We start from the raw sequence: 21247 nt of genomic DNA on the forward strand, positions 1-21247 counted from the left end.
TGTGTTCTAAAATTGTTTATAAGAGCGTTTCGGCTATTGAAACGTATACAACTTTTCTGTGCAATAATGATTCAATTATTTGTATAGCGCCGTTTTCCTGAGAAAATCACCTCAACGGCGCTTAACAACTTAATTTATGCATTTAATTTATTCCTATCACTTAAACTTTGGCTTATCACTCAGTTTCATAGCTGGTGGCTTATAACTAAGATTAACGTCGAATGATTTACAACTAACTAATTACTTAAAATTATAATTGTTTTTGTATTTGTTTTTAAAGTTGAATGTATATTTTAACGCTACACAGCACATAATGGATATTGAACTAGAAAATACACACAGAAAACCTGTTTTTTTTTAAACATTTTAGACCATACAGAAGGCCTCGAGGAAAATAATTTCCCTCAGGGACTTTTTTTTCTTCTTTTACGTAAATTAAAGTATAATATTTAAAGGTATTTATTGAACATCAGAATAGTAAAATTAATTATAATCTGTAATAGATTCGCACTTCCAGTTGGGAACGAGCACGCTCATTGTCTTGCAGTAGCGGACGAGACGATGAATTCTTCCTGTTGTGCTTCACAGCCCTCTTGATGAGGTCGCAGAGGTCCTCGGGCAAATCGGCGACCTGGCCATTCATGATTCTGTGGATCTTCTTGCCAGTCACAAATCAGACCTGAGCGACTCCATAGGAATCCCTCAAGATGCCACCGATTTGGGATGGGGTCAAACCTTTCTTTCCCACTTTGAAAATTTCGTAATAATAACATGGCATTTATATAGCGCAGTTTAGTGTCATTTCACTTCAATTGCGCTTAACTACTCGTATAACAAACTTAAAAAATGGTATTTCAGTATTAGTGGTTCTTAAAATTATTCCTACAGTGTGCCTTACCCAATACAGATCTAATATTATAACACTAAACATAGGTACTGTTTATACCAAGTGATGACAAAACTTAGAATAACAATAACAGCAGGACAGGACAAAACAAGAATATTAAAACTAAAACATAATATAAAACAGGAGGTAGTTTGTGCTCAGAAATGAGAATTTTCTGAGCAGACATTTTAAAAAGGTACAATAAGGAGACAACCAAAACCAAACAATTACCGGAAGTTTTAGAATATGACTTATTATAAAATATTAAAAAGAAGTTAAAATTTATGAATGGTAAGATTTTTTAAATAATTTTGTTTTTAAAGCCCGCTTAAATTCAGCCAAATTCTGGAGATTAGTAAGAGCTGAGGGAAGTCTATGCCAGATGAGCGGGCCTGTTACACTAAAAGAACGATCATAGTATACGGCTCGATTTGACCTAGAAAGTTCGATTAGACGATTACTAACGTCTAGATCTGCTGACCTTAGAGTAAGCTATCTATTGCTTAAGTTTCATCCTCCACATTTTCACTTTAACCATGTAGGTGCACTTCGACGGTATGGAAGAAAAGACTGGGATATTCCCGTACCATGGCATGCATTCGACCCATTTTGCCGTCCGACGTTTAACCTTGAAAGATTAAACCTTCGAATGCTAGTTGTTTATCTTCCGGTCAGAAAGGGAGCAGGGGTATTTAATGTGTACAAGGGATGGGGCAGCAGATTCAATAAAGATTGGAGGGTTGATAGGATATTGGTCAACAGGTCACGTACCGAATCACTGGCGATTCTAGCTTTCTACTGTTTGTTTTCCTCCTAAGGGGATATAGACATGAAACAAATAAAAGATTCGTGTTTTGGGAAAATGTAACAAAAGCGTATATTATACAGGGTTTTCCAATAAGAAGTGTTATTTTTATATTAAATCGTAAAAGATCAATGGTTTCGTTGCTTGTGTGGCACGTAGCGCCGTCTTGTTGAAAGTTAACGTTGTCCAGATCAATACCATCCAATTGCGGCCATAAAAAATCATTAATCATTTCTCGATAGCGCAATCCATTCACCGTAACTGTTGCTCCAGCCTCATTTTCGAAAAAGTAAGGTCCAATGACTCCGCCGGACCATAAACCGCACCAAACAGTCACACGTTGAGGATAGAGAGGCTTTTCAACAATAACTCTAGGGTTTTCCAAGCCCCAGATGCGACAATTTTGCTTGTTGACGAAGCCACCGAGGTGGAAATGGGCCTCATCACTCGAAATGATTTTTCGATGGAATTCCGGATCATTTTCACGCATTTCAAGGACCCAATCAGCAAAGACACGACGTTGTTGATGATCGGCGGCCTTGAGTTCTTGTGTTACCTGAACTTTATAAGCCTTAAGACACAAATCTTTATGCAAAATACGGTGTAATGACGTTTGTGGAATGCCTAATTCCAAAGAACGACGAGGAATGGACAAACCTGGGTTTTCTTCAACACTTTCGGCTACAGCAGCAATATTCTCGGCTGTTCTTGAGTGACGTGCACGGGTTTTATTCTTCACATCACTAAGTTGTCCCAACAGCTCGAATTTTTCCACCAATTTCTGTATAGCGGTCCGACAAGGTGCTTCACGACGACCCAAAAATTTTCCGAGTTTACGAACCGTCTCTGCCAAATTTTCACCATTTTTATAGTGAATTTTAATAATTTCAATGCGTTGTTAAAGCGTGTATCGTTCCATTTTTATTAATGGCTTAGTTTCTACTTGTCAGATGTCAAAAAATGACAGTTACAAAAGTAACATCTACCGAAATAGCGGGCTATTCAAAATAACACCTCTTATTGGAAAACCCTTTATATAAGTCAATCCAATTGTCTGCGTGTTGTGGCAACGATTGTTGAATGGATGCGTCGTAAATGGTTAAACACAATGTTATGGTCAAATCATAAAGTGATTGCTTTCTGCGAAAACATCTTTGATTATTTATTCCTACACATGATATTGTTTCAGATAAATGACTGTTTGAAAGATATAATTTCTCGAAAATAGCTAATTACCAAATTCTATGAATTGAACCCGTAGATTATAAGGTACGTTACGTTTAACCTTAATGTCAATCAGGTGATTTTTCACAAAAACGGCACTATAAAAAGAATTCAAATATTATTACCATATAATTTTTTTTTATGATTAACAATTTTTTTTTTTTTTTTTTTTTTATTAATATCAATAGCAAAATTTGTACATTATGTAGGTTTAAAGTATAATATAAGTATATTTTTTGTATTTTTTTCACAGTCCTCCTCACTAGGGTTTATAAGGTTTTATGCATAGCACAAAGGATAAATGCAATACAAATTGAAAATATCTCCCGAGTAAAAATAAATGCCGCCGACTAATTATTGCTTATAATAATGTGTTATCCTTTTTGCTATGCATAAAACCTTGTCTTATAAACATTAGTTTATCATTAAAAAAATAATAATATTTGACAAGTCAAAATATTTCACCAATGTAGATATAATATGTCTCGACGCCATCTAGTGGGAAATTTAGCACTAACAAAGCCTTTCCTACAAAAATAAAGTTGGTTGTTTACAGGTGAAAAAATATAATAAGCAGTAATTGTTGATTGAAGTACTAGTAAATTCTATTTATTTTATATCTACGTTGAAATGAATATAACTAATCAAATGAAATCTCCAAGATGACAATGCCAATCGTATTGCCCCAGTAGCTTGAATTAACTGTGATTTCTTTTATTACGTGCAATTCCACCCCTCATTAGGTCAAGAAGCCTCCAAGCAAGAAACATCCCCTAAATCAAATATCAATCGTAGAAACGGCCTAATGCGGCATTGAGGGGTGGAATCTACCCCTATACTTAACCTCGAACATCCTGCGGAAGGTATTCCTATATATTATATTAACTAATAGTCCTTACTTACTGGTAACTCGGGCAGACCGTGAAATGGTCCTTGGAGGTAATTGATTGATCTTGATGGATTGATGCAACTTTGCCGGATTGATGCAATCAAGAATTGGTGAAGGGAAAGTAAAGGAACTTTTGTGATTTTATTACGTGTGATCAAAACATTGATAATATTGCCAACAATCAATCTAGGATAACAGATAATATGCAAATTAGGAATTTACTAACTAACTAACCATCACGCCGGTTAACCGCAGGGGTAGGCAGAGAGGACGGACCGCCAAACAACTCGGTCTTTGCACACACTCCTTGCCTCATTCACATTCTTGACATGGCCCGACTCGAGTATCTGATTCAGTTAATCGTGCCATGTCTTCCTCGGGCTTCCCCAACTTCTGCTACCATTCGCATTCGCATCATATATTCTCCTTACACTCCTTTCTTCGCTCATTCGCTCTACATGCCCAAACCATCTAAGCTTCCCTTTCTTAATCTTACTCATGACGCTTTTTCACACGATCATATATGGTTTTACCACACATACGCCTCGGGGATCTCATATCAACAGCATTCACTCTACTTTCATCCTTCCTCTGCCAGATCCATGCGTCACTCTCATATAACAGGGTATGTACCAACACACCATTGTGAACTACTATCTATCCAGATTTCATGTTAGGACCAATATATTAATTTGGATATCTGTGATTACAACAATCATTAGTAACATTATTAATAGTGAAATTATTCCTTTTGTATTCATGTTTTAACCACACAATATAGTTATATTTTATAAGCAATTAACGGAACTTTGGTTTCTTTGTCTTTGAGGAATTCCTTTCCGATACCTTCATCCCTTATATTATTTACCCTTGCTACATCCGTCCTCTAACCTCCAACCCCCCCATTTTTCACCCCCACTGCCTGATCTGATGGCCACACAACACACAAGCCACCCCTTGTGAGAGATTTACTTCAATCAAGGCTTGACCACAGGCCCAATACTTACTCGCCCTCTTAGCTTTATCTTAGATAGATTACTTCCCTCTTAATCCCAAATAAGGGTTGTTAGATTTGATTTGTCTTAGGGGTTTCAACATTCCTATGATTCTCGAAGATTTATAATTTTTTCGTTGTTAAATATCTCATCAACTGCGTTGAACAAAGCTAGAAAACAACTTATATTTAATTTAATATAGTTGATTATTCTTCTACAATATGTAGATAAGCCAGAGCGGAAAGCTCCTTGTCTTCGTACTAAGTAGTGTTCACCGGTTCTATACCCGGCGTTGGAAAATGCACTATTAACGTGAAATTATGTTATTAATTACGTATATTAATTTTTGGGAATACATAATATTGTTGCACCCACCGCTCTGAAATAAACATTATTATTATGCCTCCTTTAGCTAACCTTTCGTACAGCGTTACAGTGTCCATCATCAGGGCAGATTTCATTATAAAATTTATATGTCACATAAATATTTAAAATACTCGTTCGCACTTTAGGCGAAATGTCATAGATTGCTCAGTGTCACCTCTTTGAGAGACGCCTGTAATTCAGAATCGACACATTTAGTGACTAGATCTGCGTAGCCAGGTACAATCAAATTATTATCTTATTTACCTTTTCACACTCCCCTCATTATCCAGCCTTAAAATATGCCTAATTTATTTTTCATTCCTCTTTAGAACTGCGTTAATCACATTAAATGTATTTTTTATATACCATGAACCCTGTGTCTGCATGTTATCCAATGCAACTTCGTTAACAATAATTTCAACAGTTTCCAACATGTGATAAGGGTATTTCTACATGCGTTTTACATATTATGTACAAAATGTACAGCAGCCACAAGATGCCGCATGACGGTTTAAGAAGAAAGCGGTGAAGGTAGATAAAGCACACGTCTAATGTTTAAACTTTAAATAAACCAGATGAGACCATGTTTATCCATTGTTTGGGGACAAACAAGAAGGACTAGAGGAAGCGATGAACTAAGTAATAATGTTGCGTGATGCAGTATTGTTCAAACAACTACATTTAAGACTGTCATATAAAGCAATGATTCAAAATTCATTAGATGAAACCATTATTAATGTTAAGTTTACTGAAATGTTGTGCTTTTGTGATTTTTGTCGCAATATCGTATGCAGTTTGTGATTTAATTGTGAACTGTAGTCAACATATGACACAACTCTCGGGGTACCTGTGGTTAACAGTTAGAATTGGAAAGGCTTCTGACTTACCCTTGGTATTTTCGATTGATATTGATCTGTATACTCCATGGTCATCACTGTACAAGCTCCATTGTAGACTCGAATTAAATGCACTGAAGGAACACGTGTAGACTGCACAGATTTTCTTGACACACTGGTCATGTATGAATAAATTGTTGCAAATGTCACTGATTTAAGTAGTCCACACTGTCAGACAGGGACAGGTGATTGGAGAACAGGTCGGGTGTCGAATGCAGGAGCATGTTAACAGTGACATGGAGCATGTTAACACAGGGAGGTGCATATAGTTGTGTTAACAGTGGCAATACCATGTGTGACCGAGTGAGAAATGTGGAGATTCGCAAAGAGTGCAAGGCTGATGTAAGCGTAATGAGTAAGATTAAGAAAGGGACGCTTAGATGGTTTGGGCATGTAGAGCGAATGAGCAAAGAAAGGGGTGTAAGGAGAAAATATGACGCAAATGTGAATGGTAGCAGAAGTCGGGGACGCCCGAGGAAAACATGGCACGATCAAAAACTACCCCAATTCTTACGAAATTTGATTAATTTATTGACATTATTTGTTTTTTTTTCTATTTCACTGTTTACTCTATCTAACTATCAATAGATCTTAATTACCTGTACAAATCGCAAGTGCGCCCTACTGTCGAATTTGGCAGCCATCTCTGGTCCGGAGGTATCGGTATTACAATGGAAGATGCTCTGAGGAACTAGCGTCATTGATCCCTTCGGCACCGGTGCGTAGTCGGGATACACGTCAAACGCGCGCCCAACATTTGTACACGGTTGACATTTGTCACATGAGAACGGGTCGCTTCTACGATTCGTTCTTAGGTTCAACAGCTCGCCTGTGGAACGAACTGCCGGCCTCTGTGTTTCCTCCCTCCTACAACATGGGACTCTTCAAGACCCATGTTTACTCCTTCCTCTCCACAAAAAGACCCTCCACACAGCATCCCCAAAGATGACATAGGCCCTGAGGGAAATTATTTTCTTCAGGGCCTCCTGTGTGGAGTTAATATAAAAAAAAAAAAATAAACATTTTTTATTCTATGTTGGTGCCGGTAACCGACGTTTTGATCCTAAGCAAAAAGATTGGAATTGAAAAACAATCGTAATTATTATTTGATCGTAAGCTCATTTGATCGTAAATTTGAAAATGACCGTAAATAAGATTTTTTTACATATTTTGCCTAGATATATTTACTGTTAACTGTTATTTAGATTAGCGTAAAACAAACTCTGTAAAACTAACTTATAATATGATAACGACAAGTATTAAAATGTATTTTTCAGTATGCAGTGAGTGTAATGTACTTTAACTCATAAAATATATGATTATACGTTAATAGTATCAAATCTTTTTATTCTAACGTGACACACAGACAATATTATTTGCTTACGATCATTTGAGAGTTACGATCATTTCATCACGATAATTTTGTATACCTTCATTTTGTTTGCCAACCTTTTACGTATATCCGTTGGAGCCAATAATTTGCTTCCAGGGTATCATTACATTGGAAGTATTATTTGATACCTCGGAGACACTATTCAAGATTTTTATGGCCAATAGTCCTAAATAAAAAATCTTACTATTTATAAATCTTAATTTCTTTTCAATATTATATATTAAGCCATATTCTAAACTTTCTGGTAATTGTTTGATTTCGGTTGCCTCCTTATTGTACCCTTTTAAAATGTCTGCTCAGAAGATTCTCATTTCTGAGCACAAATGGCCTCCTGTTTTATATTATGTTTTAGTTTTAATATGCTTGTTTTTTCCTGTCCTGCTGTTATTGTTATTCTAAGTTTTGTCATCACTTTGTATAAACAGTATATTTAGTGTTATAATATTAGATCTGTATTGGGTAAGTCACACTGTGGGAATAATTTTAAGAACATGACCACTAAAACTAAATTACCGTTTTTAAGTTTGTTATAGTTAAGCGCACTTGAAATGACATGACACTAAACTGCGCTATATAAATGCCATGTTATTATTATTATTATTATTGACTATCTTTGGGGGCGTTTAGAGCTTTATCCATGTTTCGGACAGCCTTTAGGTGTCCAACATCTGCCCCGAAGCGACATTGCAAAATTGTCCAACACTTTGACTCAACTCAGGAAGGCGGAAAAAGTTGAACATAACTCAATATTGTTGTTTGTTACACTTAAAAACCAAAATTTTCAAGACTCCCATCTGTCCGAAGCTTGTGTAGCTATGGCATTCCCCAATGTATGTAGTAAGGTTGAAGGGAAGATTATTTTGGATAAGTTTTGTAACTTAGAGCTTTCTCCATATTTCCGAGAGCCTTGTTCAACATTTGCCCCAAAGCTACATTGTAAAATTATGCAAAACTTTGACTCAACTCAGGAAGAAGGAAAAAGTTGAACATAACTCAATATTGCTGTCTGTTACACTTCCAAACGATATTTTACACTGATTTTTTTTAAATGTGAACAACGTACAAGACTCCCAGATCTCCGATCCGCTTGTGGGGCTATGTTATTCCCCAATGTATGTAGTGAGGTTGAAGGGAAGATTCTTTTGGATAAGTTTGCAACTTCAGGGCCAACCTTGAGAATTACATATCAGTGGAAAGAGCCGAGTCGAGTTATCTCAGAATTAAGATGCAATCATTTTATAATGTTGTGATGTACCTGTGCTGTTTGTGTGCATGTGCGTAGTAAATTAATTTGATAATCATCTATGTAATGTAGTTATGAAATTAAACATACCTTATGCAGCGGCTGACGATGTCATAAATACACGGCTTTTACCTTTAGGAAGTAAATCAAGATTTGTGATGCAATTAGGAATTCAATGCGTCGCAACCGCCGGTTAAATTAATATATTTTTTTAAATATATATTATATATGTTTACTCCATACAGTAGGCTTGGAGGAAAATAGTTTACCTTGTAGCCTATGTCTTCTTTGAGGATGCTGTGATGTTTTTCGAGGAAAGGAAGTAGTGAATCTAGGTCAAGAGACCGTGTTTTTGAAACAACACAATCTTAGATTTATTTTTGGGAGGAGGGTATCATTTATTGGGTAACCAACACCTCTCGCCGAATCGAGAGAGATTGGTTGAGAGAGACCTTTCGACCTCTCTAGCAGGGCTCTCCCGACGCCATTCACCACAGTTGGAAGGATGGATTGGTACGTCCGTAACTTCTAGACACATTGACCCCCATGTTCCCACCCACCCTTCATCCCTTTTTCCTTCCCAGACTATTCTTTCCTTTCTCCTTAAATTAACCCTCCACACAGCATCCCAAAGACGGCACAGGCCCCGAAATACATGATCTACCTCGGGGCCTCCTGTGTGGAGCTAGTATAAATAAATACGATGTCTAAGTTAGCAGGTATTTTATGTTAGGATGATTAATTTAATTTTTGCGTTAAATGACGTGTTGTAATGAAATTATTAAATAAATACACTTATGAGTAAATGTTAATGCTTTGAAATAGTTTAAAAAAATATGCACTCTAGGTATTGCATATATTGATTATAATACTACTAGCTGATATGTACCCAGCGGTTAATTTTATGAGATAGATATAGATATATACCATAGCGGACTTTTTTGTAGGCCTTTTTATTACATAAGATATAGTATCCATATATTATGTGTATAAACCTCTAAACGGCTGTGAAAACCCTATCGAAATTCCTTGCGTAGTTTAGAAGAACTAAGCGCACAAACAGACAGACGCGGATAGTGACTTTATTTTATACTATTTAGAGATATAACACAGATATTAAAAATACAAAATAAATATGTAGACCAATTCTAGTTAAAAAGTTAAATTGAACCTGAATACAGAATGTGATTTTTGGTTAAAACGTTATTTTTATAGAAATTATTTGGCAAAACTCACAAAGCAATCAACATTAACTTACAATAACTGAAAGTAAACCCCATTAAAATTGAAAAAAACCACAGCGCAAAAGCGCGCCGTGTATGTGACCCATTACAGAGTTATTATAAGAATATATTACATAGTACTTAGTACGTAAAAGAGCGCCGTGTATATCTCTGTTTGCGACCCATTACATAGTAATTATAAGAATATATTACATAGTACTTGGATCGTAAATGAGCGCCGTGTATATCTTTGTTTGTGACCCATTACAGGGTAATTATAAGAATATATTACATGGTACTTAGTACGTAAAAGAGCGCCGTGTATATCTCTGTTTGCGACCCATTACATAGTAATTATAAGAATATATTACATAGTACTTGGATCGTAAAAGAGCGCCGTGTATATCTTTGTTTGTGACCCATTACAGGGTAATTATAAGAATATATTACATGGTACTTAGTACGTAAAAGAGCGCCGTGTATATCTCTGTTTGCGACCCATTACATAGTAATTATAAGAATATATTACATAGTACTTGGATCGTAAAAGAGCGCCGTGTATATCTTTGTTTGTGACCCATTACAGGGTAATTATAAGAATATATTACATGGTACTTAGTACGTAAAAGAGCGCCGTGTATATCTCTGTTTGCGACCCATTACATAGTAATTATAAGAATATATTACATAGTACTTAGTACGTAAAAGAGCGCCTTGTATATCTCTGTTTGCGACCCATTACATAGTAATTATAAGAATATATTACATGGTACTTAGTACCTACGTAAAAGAGCGCCGTGTATATCTCTGTTTGCGACCCATTACAGAGTAATTATTAGAATATTTTGCGTAGTAATTAGATTCCGGGTGTAATTTTTAGTGTCAGTGGTTAATTGAAAAACATAAGTAAAAAAAAATCAGTCCCTGTGCGGCAGGGTGAAAACCTGACCAATAGCATCCCTCAACCGGATTAGTAAGAGACGAAGCGATGCGGGAATGAGAAAGTATTCGAGATCGAAGAACCAATCAATATACGCTTGGAATCAGCACCATCATTAGATTGTTGTTATAGTTGTGTTAGAAATTAATTCGCATTTCCGATATTATATTCACAACCAGGAATATTTTGAATATCTAATATTATCTTTAACGACGTTAATATACGTAATAAATTTATTACTTCAATTATCTTTTATCGATAATCCCACTTTCCCACTTTGAAACAAAACATTAAAAAACATACTTTTGATATAGGTATTGAGAAATATCAAAGTATCTCATCAAAACACTTTCTTCTAAAAATAAATTAGTTATACAATGGTATCGAATAAATAAAATTTCATTATTATTTTTTCTGGATCGAAGCCAATAGTCGACTTGTGTTGTTTTAGCAAATCGCTTTAGCCGTGGTTTCTCAAATAATGTATCCTAAATTAATCTCAAATATTGATACACGTGCTGACGTTTTGTTTTAATTTTTAATGATTTAATGTTGGTCAAACCAGATTCTTTATATGTAACAATCAAACATACAAATTTCAGCTATGAGTCTTTGTATGAGTGATTATAACTCGGATTTGTTTTGATTATCCAATAAATGGTTTCCGGGGCGGCGGTACCCATACCCGCCTCTCAAATTGTAATTATTAATGATGTTCTTTTGTGTGTTTTTGCAGGAAAAGTCCGGAGAGCCTTACAGCAGCAAGCTTACCACCAGGGCAGATCACAGTCCAGTCTTCGGTGAGTTTCTTTATGTATTTATCAAAATCCCAAAAGCCTCCACTTAATCAACAAAATGTATGGAGGGTGTTTGCAAATTGGATTCGCGTTTTTTACGTTTTTAATAGCATACACAAATCAATGTATGAACCACATGAAACACGACATCAAATCTTACACTGACCAAATTCTCAGATTATGTAGAAATTTTAAAGTTTGCGTAAATCTGACTTAACTGAAAAATTCAAAGTTCGTTCATATCTATTTATCAATATATATGTATAAGGAGAAATGTCACTGTCTAGATGACATCTTGTAAACCATCCACCCCATAGACATATGAATATTAGTAGACCTGCCCTAAGTGATTAAAAGCGTATTATCCCCACTCCCCATACCGGTTCCATTGAGCCGGCTGGGCTCGCGTACGGCCTCAAGTGATATTTGAAAACGTGACGTCATCATTCTTGTGCGAACTATGGTCGAGGCATCATCGGTTCATTTTACGAAATAACACGGCAAAATGTTTACTTGTACTATGAAAACTGGTAAAAATAGATGCGAAAAAAGAGAATAAACCCAATTGTCGTATTACATTCCATATATAAGCATTATTTTATTTTATTTTAAGCATATTCACATCGTGTAATATGAATCAGTTGTTACTATCACATCGAGAAACGTCTGGACGCGAAACACAAAGCTGGTTGGTTGCTGGAAAGTAAATTATGAACATTTATAAAAGTGTCTTAACTAAATACTCTGAAACTAACTATGACTCTGAATATAGAAGCTGCCTTACTTTGCCGAATTTGGACTTCGCAAATTTGTTCATAACGTGGCGAGTAATTTGCGCTCCCATGTAAAAATGTCTATTCATTCAAAGCAGATTTTACTTTTAAGAAGTAAATGGTGATATTATAATGCGAGATGCCTATTTACTGTCAGATTGATTTATTGACGAATCACAGTCATCTTCACTCCCTTCGTTCTTCAACAGTTGATTTTACCCCTCGCCTTTATCTTCTCGTCTATTAATTCCTATGTCTGTGATCCACCCCCTTTTTCAACACTAGAGTATTTTGATACTTCCTGATGAAATTTTGTACACTTGACTTTCAAAATGAGAGGGAAATTACTGTCTACATCTAATTTCGAACAACTCTTTGTAAATCACGGGGAACGCCGGAGACTTTAGCTAGTTTCTAAATTAAGTTGACACTTCACCTCTTTTTATAAATGAACAAAAAAATGAACTGAGCCAGTGAGACTATGGCACCCAAAAAATTGGGGAATGTTGAGAGGCTCAAGGTTATATTATTCATGTTTAGTCACCAAATACGGCTTAACCCGTTTCATGTAACGTTTCAATTTTGAATGGTGGTCTTACACGTGGGGGATACTAAAAGTATCTTCCACTCAGGAACGTGCCGCAAATATTTAAAATTATTTGTGAAATAACGCAACTTTAATCAAATAAAATTTACTTGCGCACGCCGGAATTTGAACCCGCGATCTCCAGATAGCTGGTCGAGAGCCTTAACCCTCGACCACAAATGTGGGTTTGATACAAAACTGTGCCATTATTTATTTAGATGATTACTTAAACCAGACGATATATTTTTGAAAATCCTACATTAGCAACAGATTGCATTGCTAACCTAACCTAACAAAAGGTAATCTTTACAAAACCTTATAAAGCACGTACATTTGTATAGGATTTAATCTCTATAGATTAGGTTAGGATGGCAAGTAAATGTTGTTTTTCTATTGAGACAAACACGGATATCGAACCCAATACTTTATATATCTCGAAGTTTGACAGAATTGTAAATAAACAAATAAGCACAAACAATAAAATTGTAAATAAATACAGCAACATTGTTAGTTTTAATACAGGGTCAGCACAAATTTGAAATACGTGTATATAATGTAGTATTTTTCAGTTTTACTACATTTATTTTAGCTTCTTCTCTTTCTCCCTATAATATTTCTATTTTTTATACAGGGTTACCACAAATTTGAAATATGTGCATATAATGTAGTATTTTTCAGTTTTACTACATTTATTTTAGATTCTTCTCTTTCTTCCTATAATATTTCTATTTTTGAGGAAGGGTTGCCACAAATTTTAAAATACCGTCTATGAATTGTAATGTTTGTGTTTTTCCATTTAATTTAGTTTTTTTTGTATCGGAATAACCTCTATAAATCTGATCGTTTTACGACACGTCAAACAAGACAATAACCAGAGCATATTATTATAATACCAAACCAATGTTATAGAATGCGCTAGATTGGCCTCGGCGTCTCTAAAAACTACCCCATCTTGAAAAGTCTGGTACTTATGAAGACTTCATTAATACCATGACATCTTATCATTATATCATTCTGTCATAATAATAACGCGGCATTGCTCAAGCCTTAAAATTAATTTTCTTGGGATGATGAAAAGTATAGAATTCACCATATGGCGTCTTATCTGTTGTTTAAAATCTCCACAATTCATGATGCAAATAATGTTGCCATGATCATGAAATTTAAGCTTGTGAATGATTATTGTGTAGTGCTTACCTGTCAATAGTTTTTGTTTTTTTCTGAAAACTTGTTACTTTCGAATTAACATATAAAATGATTTTCCAGTTTGTTTTATTGTTAAATATAATATATATGAACCATAAAACATACTAATATCGGTTTTCTATGGTGGACGTTATTCTTGTGAGAAAATTTCCACGTTCAATGGACGTACATTTTCTTTGAATTCGAGGGTCATTTTCAAAATTGGTTCTGCTTGTATGTAGCATTCAGACAAGCATTAAAGTAGATTGATAATATCATAATATTTATACAAAAAATATTTAATTTGTCTTGTTTAAAATTGTAATTATTATTTCTCGAGATTTTTGCTCTGGTAAATAATATTTTTAATCGTAAAACATTTTAAAATTTTTAATTGAGTTCACGAAATAAAATCAAAAACTCACTCACTTAAACAAGACTTACTTTCCAAGCCAAGGTTACTTCCGAATTCCAAGGTCGTTTCAGAACTAGTATCGTATTAAAAAACATGAATAATTTTTACAAGAGGGGCCTCCCTTGTTTTTCCTATATAATCCTACCTGACCATATTTTACAATATGATAATTTCTTACATAATAACGTTTATAGACCTTTGTATAACCATTGCGGTCCAAGTTGAGCGTCCCTTTCTTGTACCTCTGCGGTCTACGGGTCGATTGTGTGCTTTCATCTCGTATTTAAATAGTGGCATTCCGAAGTAACGAGCTTTTTACCGGACAGGTTAAAAAGCTAGTAAAACCTGCGTTGGTTCTCCGCACTCAAACTGTTTACTAAGTGTTCAGTTGACGCCACATAATTATTGGTAACGTCGCGGTATGGTAGATGTAGATAGATACTCCCAGTATCGCCCTGATAAAAGAGCAAGCACCATTGTGTAAAATAATTTATATTTAATGAAAGAAATTTGCAACTATAACTAAAAATTCATTGTAGCACACTCCAAGCGTACTTGACTTGCGGAATTCAATACTTCGTTTGTGTGAACGCACTATGAAACAATACATGATTATTACGGTGACTGGATAAATCATCAAAATGATAATTCATCAATATAATTCATTCATCTTTAAAAAATTATATAAAGTCATGGAAAGTGATGAAACAAAAACTTTATAAACTGGGTTGAGTAGGTTAGGTTACGTTAGGTTTAAATTTTTTCATCGTTTTTAATGACTTTAAATCACTTTTTAAAGGTGTGTTGAATAGTCATTGTGTTTATCATGGAACTGATTATTACACCCCAACTATAAAAGCATCTTCTGAAATTAAATCCTTCTTTGTAATACATCTCCATAAACTGAAGTCAATGCCAGTTTTGGGACATTTATTGATACGTTTAAAAATGTACGTACCACATTACAAAATAATCGTTTTCACTTTGGCACAATTCATTACAAAAATGAACAATTTCCGCATCTCCAGTGCCATAAGTTATTGAATTTATTACCCATTCTACCGGTTTTAGTTTAGTATACTTTCCATTTGATTAAATATTCTTCCACACAAGAGACAAGAAGATAACAAAATGGGACACTTTGTTTATATTACTTTTTTAGCTGGCAGGGACCCTTGGAAAGAGATTGGTATACAATATTTGCGTAAAATTATCAGACAGCAATGCCTTCATAGACATTCAAGTAGGACCGGCGTAAATCGAATCGAATCGTTGCTTGAAATGGCTTTAGTCGTGTCTGGTGATAAGATTTGAAAAACCAGGTATTTCCTAATCTTCCCTTTCCCCTCCCTAATTTATTCGGCCTCGTAACATACCCGAATTGGAATTGCCTTAGTACCATTGGCCCTAGATTGTTGGGAGCAGTTGAAAGTCTTGTGCAGTATTCACCTTAAAAAAACTCAGAACTTAAACTGTTTAATATGTGTTAAGTTAAACGTACATAAATCAAATAAAACTTTTAAAATGGGACTCTTTTATATATTACAATTTTTAACTAATTTTAACTTATGGGCGCCAGAAAAGGTTAGAAATTAGTCTCTAAAGAATCGTTATACAGGGTGTCCGGAAACTCGTAGTACAAGCGGGAAACTGGTGAATCTACATCACATTTGGAGTCGATTTTGTAGTATATTTTTTTTTTATTTGAGCTTTCGTTATCGAGTAAATCGAGTTTGAAGTTGATTTTTTTTTTTTTAATCAAATTCTTATAAATTATTACTGAAGATCAAAGTACCCAACTAATTAAAACTATTTGAAAGTAAAACAAATGAAGAAACTCGGATTTGAAGCATTATTTTGAAATCACCCTTCATTTAACCCGGTGTAATCATAAAATATTTCTGCTCTGCAGGGTTAAAACATCTGTTATTCAACCCTAAACACCAGAAAAAACTTTAACCCTAAAATAGCCGAAAAATATTTTTTTTTGGTTTTTTTTTTTTTTTGAAAATGCTCAAATCAAAAAACTTTATGTTTTTTTGGGTTCCCCATGTGGTGTAGATTCTCCAGTTTCCCGCTTGTACTACGAGTTTCCGGACACCGTGTATAACTCGTATCTATAACTTTCTCCATTCTCCTACACTATTTTTTGACAAATATGAAAGAAAAAACAATATGTCGTCTTAACGTATCTTTTGACGAAGGATATTTCAGAGCTTCATAAGCTCACGATGGAAATAAAGTTGCGAGCTGAAATTATTAAGTCTATCTAGAAATTTCCGGCAGAAAATACTGCACAATTTTCATGACACCAGGATCTCACCATTCGAGAGTTTTGTAGTTGAGATCATAGAATTATGATAACGATTTTTAAAAACAGTAAAATTCGTACTGTTTTGTCAATGATTTCAAATATTTATTGATTTAATTCGATTTGAATATATGTACGCTTAGAGTTGTTTTTGTACAGTGCCCTTAAGATGCAATTTCACGGAAAAGGCGCTATAAAATTTACCTTTTAAATTCGATAATTCGTCACGTCTGATTTCACTTTTAATCGAGCGATATATCGTTTAACAGGGTTCTAACTTCCCTCTACGTTGTTCTGAAAAACTAGGCGTTGTTTACAAAGACGATCTGTCATTATCTATTTACCGAATTCTGGTTTTGAGATTGAATATTGTTTTATATTTTGTTTAACATATTTTAAATGGAAAATAATTAAATTGGACGTATACTTAACATTTTGGAACATACTTAAATGATAATAATAATATTTGGATGACTTGTATAGCGCCGTTTTTGTACAAAATCACCTCAAGGGCGCTGTACAAATATATAATACATTTCTAAAATGATCCATTTTATTACTAACTATATATAGAGATAATATACAATACAATACTTGCCTGGTAGGTCACTCGAGATTAACACTTAATTAACATTAACTAATTGTTTATTAGCGAAATTTAGATACAGGATTTTGGACATAATTGGAAAATTTAATATAACTGGACTTTCTCTCAGGAATGGTATATTTAATTTAAGGGTATGACAGCTTGAAAAGGCAAGATTTTAGTTTAGACCTGAATTCTGTTGAACTTGTTATGGATCTTAGTTCCGGAGGGAGTTTATTCCAAGCCTTCGGCCCAGATGCGATCACCAAACTTAGTATTTGGCTTGCGCTTAGGTTCTATCAGTCTGCCTACAGCTGATGATGTTGCTGATTTAAGAGTTGACTGCCTCAGACCAGTGTTTTCCGGGACGCATAGTTCTTAGATGTAGGGTGGGGCTATTTAATTGATGGATTTAAACACCATCCAGCACAGTTTGTACTGGATTCTTTCAGGGCACTTGAGCCAGTGGAGGTTACGAATGTGCAGTTACAACCATATGCAACTAGCTAGGGCATAATAATTAATTGCATAAGGATCTAACTAAATTTCCTTAACGCCGTTCCAAGATAGGATCACGTTCTAATTAAATATATTCCTTTAGAATATGCTAACTTTCCAAAAGGTCGAATCTCAAAATCAGAAAATGGTACGTGCAAACTTAGGCACGTAAGACGAAGTTAGAATCCTGTCCAACTATAGTGACGAACTACACTGTGCCTCGTAAAAACGATCAACTGGCATATACAAACAAAATGGCAATTGAAAAAAGTTCAAAGTGATGTGTGATATAAAAATGGAAGCTTTAAAAACTTGATGTTATAACTTCATCATATAAATGTTTACGGAAATACTACACAGTTGGCTCTGAAAGTTATTTTGGTTATATAAGTGAGCAAAAGATATCGTTTGCATTAGAAAAAAAAAATGACAGTTAGAACCTTGTCCGACTAAGGTGACGATATAACCAAATCAAACCGCATATAACATAAACAGTATCGTTTATGACTACAGCAACCCGGTCTACATGGTCTATTATTGCTGGATTGGTCCATTATCCCACGATGGCACTTGGGACCTTTCGGTAATAAATAACCTGTCTAGTGTGTGTTATTATTATTATTATTGTACAATTTACTATTATAGTCGCGGCTGTCAGAACTGAGGCCGTCTTTGTTCCCCAATCATAAATATTTTATGGAAAAAAGGTTCTCTACCTGCTTCGGGACTATTAAGTGTGATATGGCAGGGGCGCAACGTTTGTAGAATAAAGTGTTCAAAATTAAATAGTAAAATGAATATTATACGCAAGCAAACGAAAATAAACCCCAACTACGTCAAAAAGACATGAAGTCCTTCAAAAACTTGAGTCAGAAATCATAATCCTTAATCCCTCAGGCCTCTGGAATATTGACCGCTATATTTTTTGAAGAAGCTGTCAGAAGGTCGGAGAATTTGTGTATATTTCCGCTTCTTAATGAACGGAATATTTCTGAACGTATCCTAAGTCTCCGCATACCCAATTTATATCGATTTATTACATGTCTCTCGTTCACTATTTAATTTTTTTGGTTCCAAAAAAAGAAGATAATATCTATATGTACGTTATGCCGAAACGTTAATTATATGAAATTCTGCCGATGGAATAAAAACGCAAAGTAATCTCATAAAATTATAAAAAAACATGTTTTGTTCTGTTATTTAATATATTATTGGCATGAACAAATTCGCAGTGTATCTTTAAATGAAACTAGAGCATTTGTCCAGAGATTTTTGCTGTATTTCAGACGAGTCGTGGTTTATTAAATATTTTCACCATTTTCGCTTAATTATTATCGATTTTTTAATATTAGCGCGCTCCCTCTAACATTCGTATTTACATATCTCCTCTTCAAACCATCTTTGAACGCTTAATACGGGGCCTTAAGGCTTCGAATAATGTAAAACCAATAAGAAAATCGATGCGAGAAAGGAAAAGAAACAAGTAGTGTATGGCATTCCATCCTGATGAAACCTGATGAAACGTGCACTTGATGCGTCCAATAAAAGTCTAGATATTTTCTGCCACACGTTAGTAATGATCTCATATGACTCTAAATATTATTGATGAGATTCCTGCATTTATAATTAATTACATTAGTGTATTGAAGGAAATAAGTCATTAAACAAGATTAATTTATTACAAGAGCGACATTTTGTAAATTTATCAGTTCATAATTATAATAAATGACAACATTCCTTTGAGGAAAATTCATTGAAATTGTTTTTTATAGGAAAATATATTGAGTGACGTAAAAATGACTTATCTGTGATATAACCGGTTTTTATTTTTGTATAATTATTATGTTTGGACAACCCTGTCTGCTATGAATTACTAAGCCACAAAAAATAAAGCAAATATTTATGCCCAAGTCGGCGCACCCACACTTTAACACTTATCTACCTATGCCTGTGTGAGGTGTAAGGTGTTTTATGTGTATGCAACACGTGTTGACTACAATGGGAACGAGGGGTCTAAAATTGGCGACAACGTAACATAGGCAATTTCAATACGACGAAACTTATTTCAAAATTTGATCATTAAGTTTTCTTATTAAATTAATATCTTTAACTTGGCTTTATGTATTTTATAGCGTCATTTTTTGTAAAATACTATCTCAAGGGTGAGAGTGAATGAACGAAGAAAGGAGAATATATTACGCAAATATGAATGTGAGACTGGCACGATCGAAAGTCAGAATAATAGAAGAGTATGTATGCGACTATGTATGAATGAGGCAAGGAGTGTATGCCAAGACAGAGTTGTTGGTGATCGGTCCTCTCTGCCTACCCCTGCGAGGAAACGGCGTGATCGTTAGTTAGTTATTAAGGGTGATAAGTGAGGGTACTTGATGGTAAAATCGTAACACATCGATATTAGAAAGCAACTTCTTTGTGAATGTTTTTCACTTTACCCTGATGCATTATATTACGAGTATCTCTATGTAACATTATCGGTTTTTTAGTGCATCTTGATAAGTAAATAATACGGAAATATTGATTTTTACATAAAATCGCACCTGGTATTATTATATTTTAGGGAAACATTTCAAATGGAACTACATAAAGCACAAAGCACAAAGCGCCCCTGAGGTGATATCTCACAAAAGCGGCGCTATACAAATTATCCAATAAATAATAATAATAATAATACATTAATAGAATAATTTCGAATGGAACTACATACGTTAATAGAATTATTTCTAATTGAACTACATACGCGAATAGAATCATTTTGACTGGAACTACATAATAATAATAATAATATTTGGATTATTTTTATAGCGCCGTTTTTGTGCAAAATCACCTCAAGGGCGCCGTGCAAGTGTATAATACATTTCTACTATGTTATTATACTATACATACGTTAATAGAATAGTTTTTAATGGAACTACATACGATAATAGAATCATTTCTAATGGAACTACATACGTTAATAGAAACGTTTTGAACGGGAACTACATACGTTAATAGAATTATTTCCAATGGAACTACATACGTGAATACAATCATTTTGAATTGAACTACAAACCTTAATAGAATTGTTTTGAACGGAACTACATTTGTTAATATAAATATTTCGAATGGAACTACATACGTTAATAGAATCATTTTAAATGGAACTACATACGTTAATAAGATAATGTAGACTGGAACTACATATGAGGTCATTTTTTTATTCAATAGCATTCTATACG

At 34.4% G+C, this 21247-nt stretch overlaps 1 protein-coding gene and 1 pseudogene across 4 annotated transcripts in view; one reads left to right on the forward strand and one right to left on the reverse strand.

Moving 5' to 3' along the window:
* The window catches only part of pan (transcription factor pangolin), a 430403-nt gene that overhangs the window by 178615 nt on the left and 230541 nt on the right, over nt 1–21247 (forward strand). For all 4 annotated transcript variants that reach the window (XM_089649145.1, XM_089649143.1, XM_089649144.1 and 1 more), the window contains one exon: nt 11597–11660. In XM_089649145.1, coding sequence (XP_089505271.1) covers nt 11597–11660 — 64 coding nt within the window. The remainder of the gene's footprint in view (nt 1–11596; nt 11661–21247) is intronic.
* LOC149409931 (small ribosomal subunit protein uS15 pseudogene) lies at nt 484–1494 on the reverse strand (annotated as a pseudogene).

This window comes from Hesperophylax consimilis, chromosome 29 (genome assembly GCF_061612785.1).
Source record: "Hesperophylax consimilis isolate HC1 chromosome 29, BYU_Hcon_1.0, whole genome shotgun sequence".
NCBI lineage: Eukaryota > Metazoa > Arthropoda > Insecta > Trichoptera > Limnephilidae > Hesperophylax > Hesperophylax consimilis.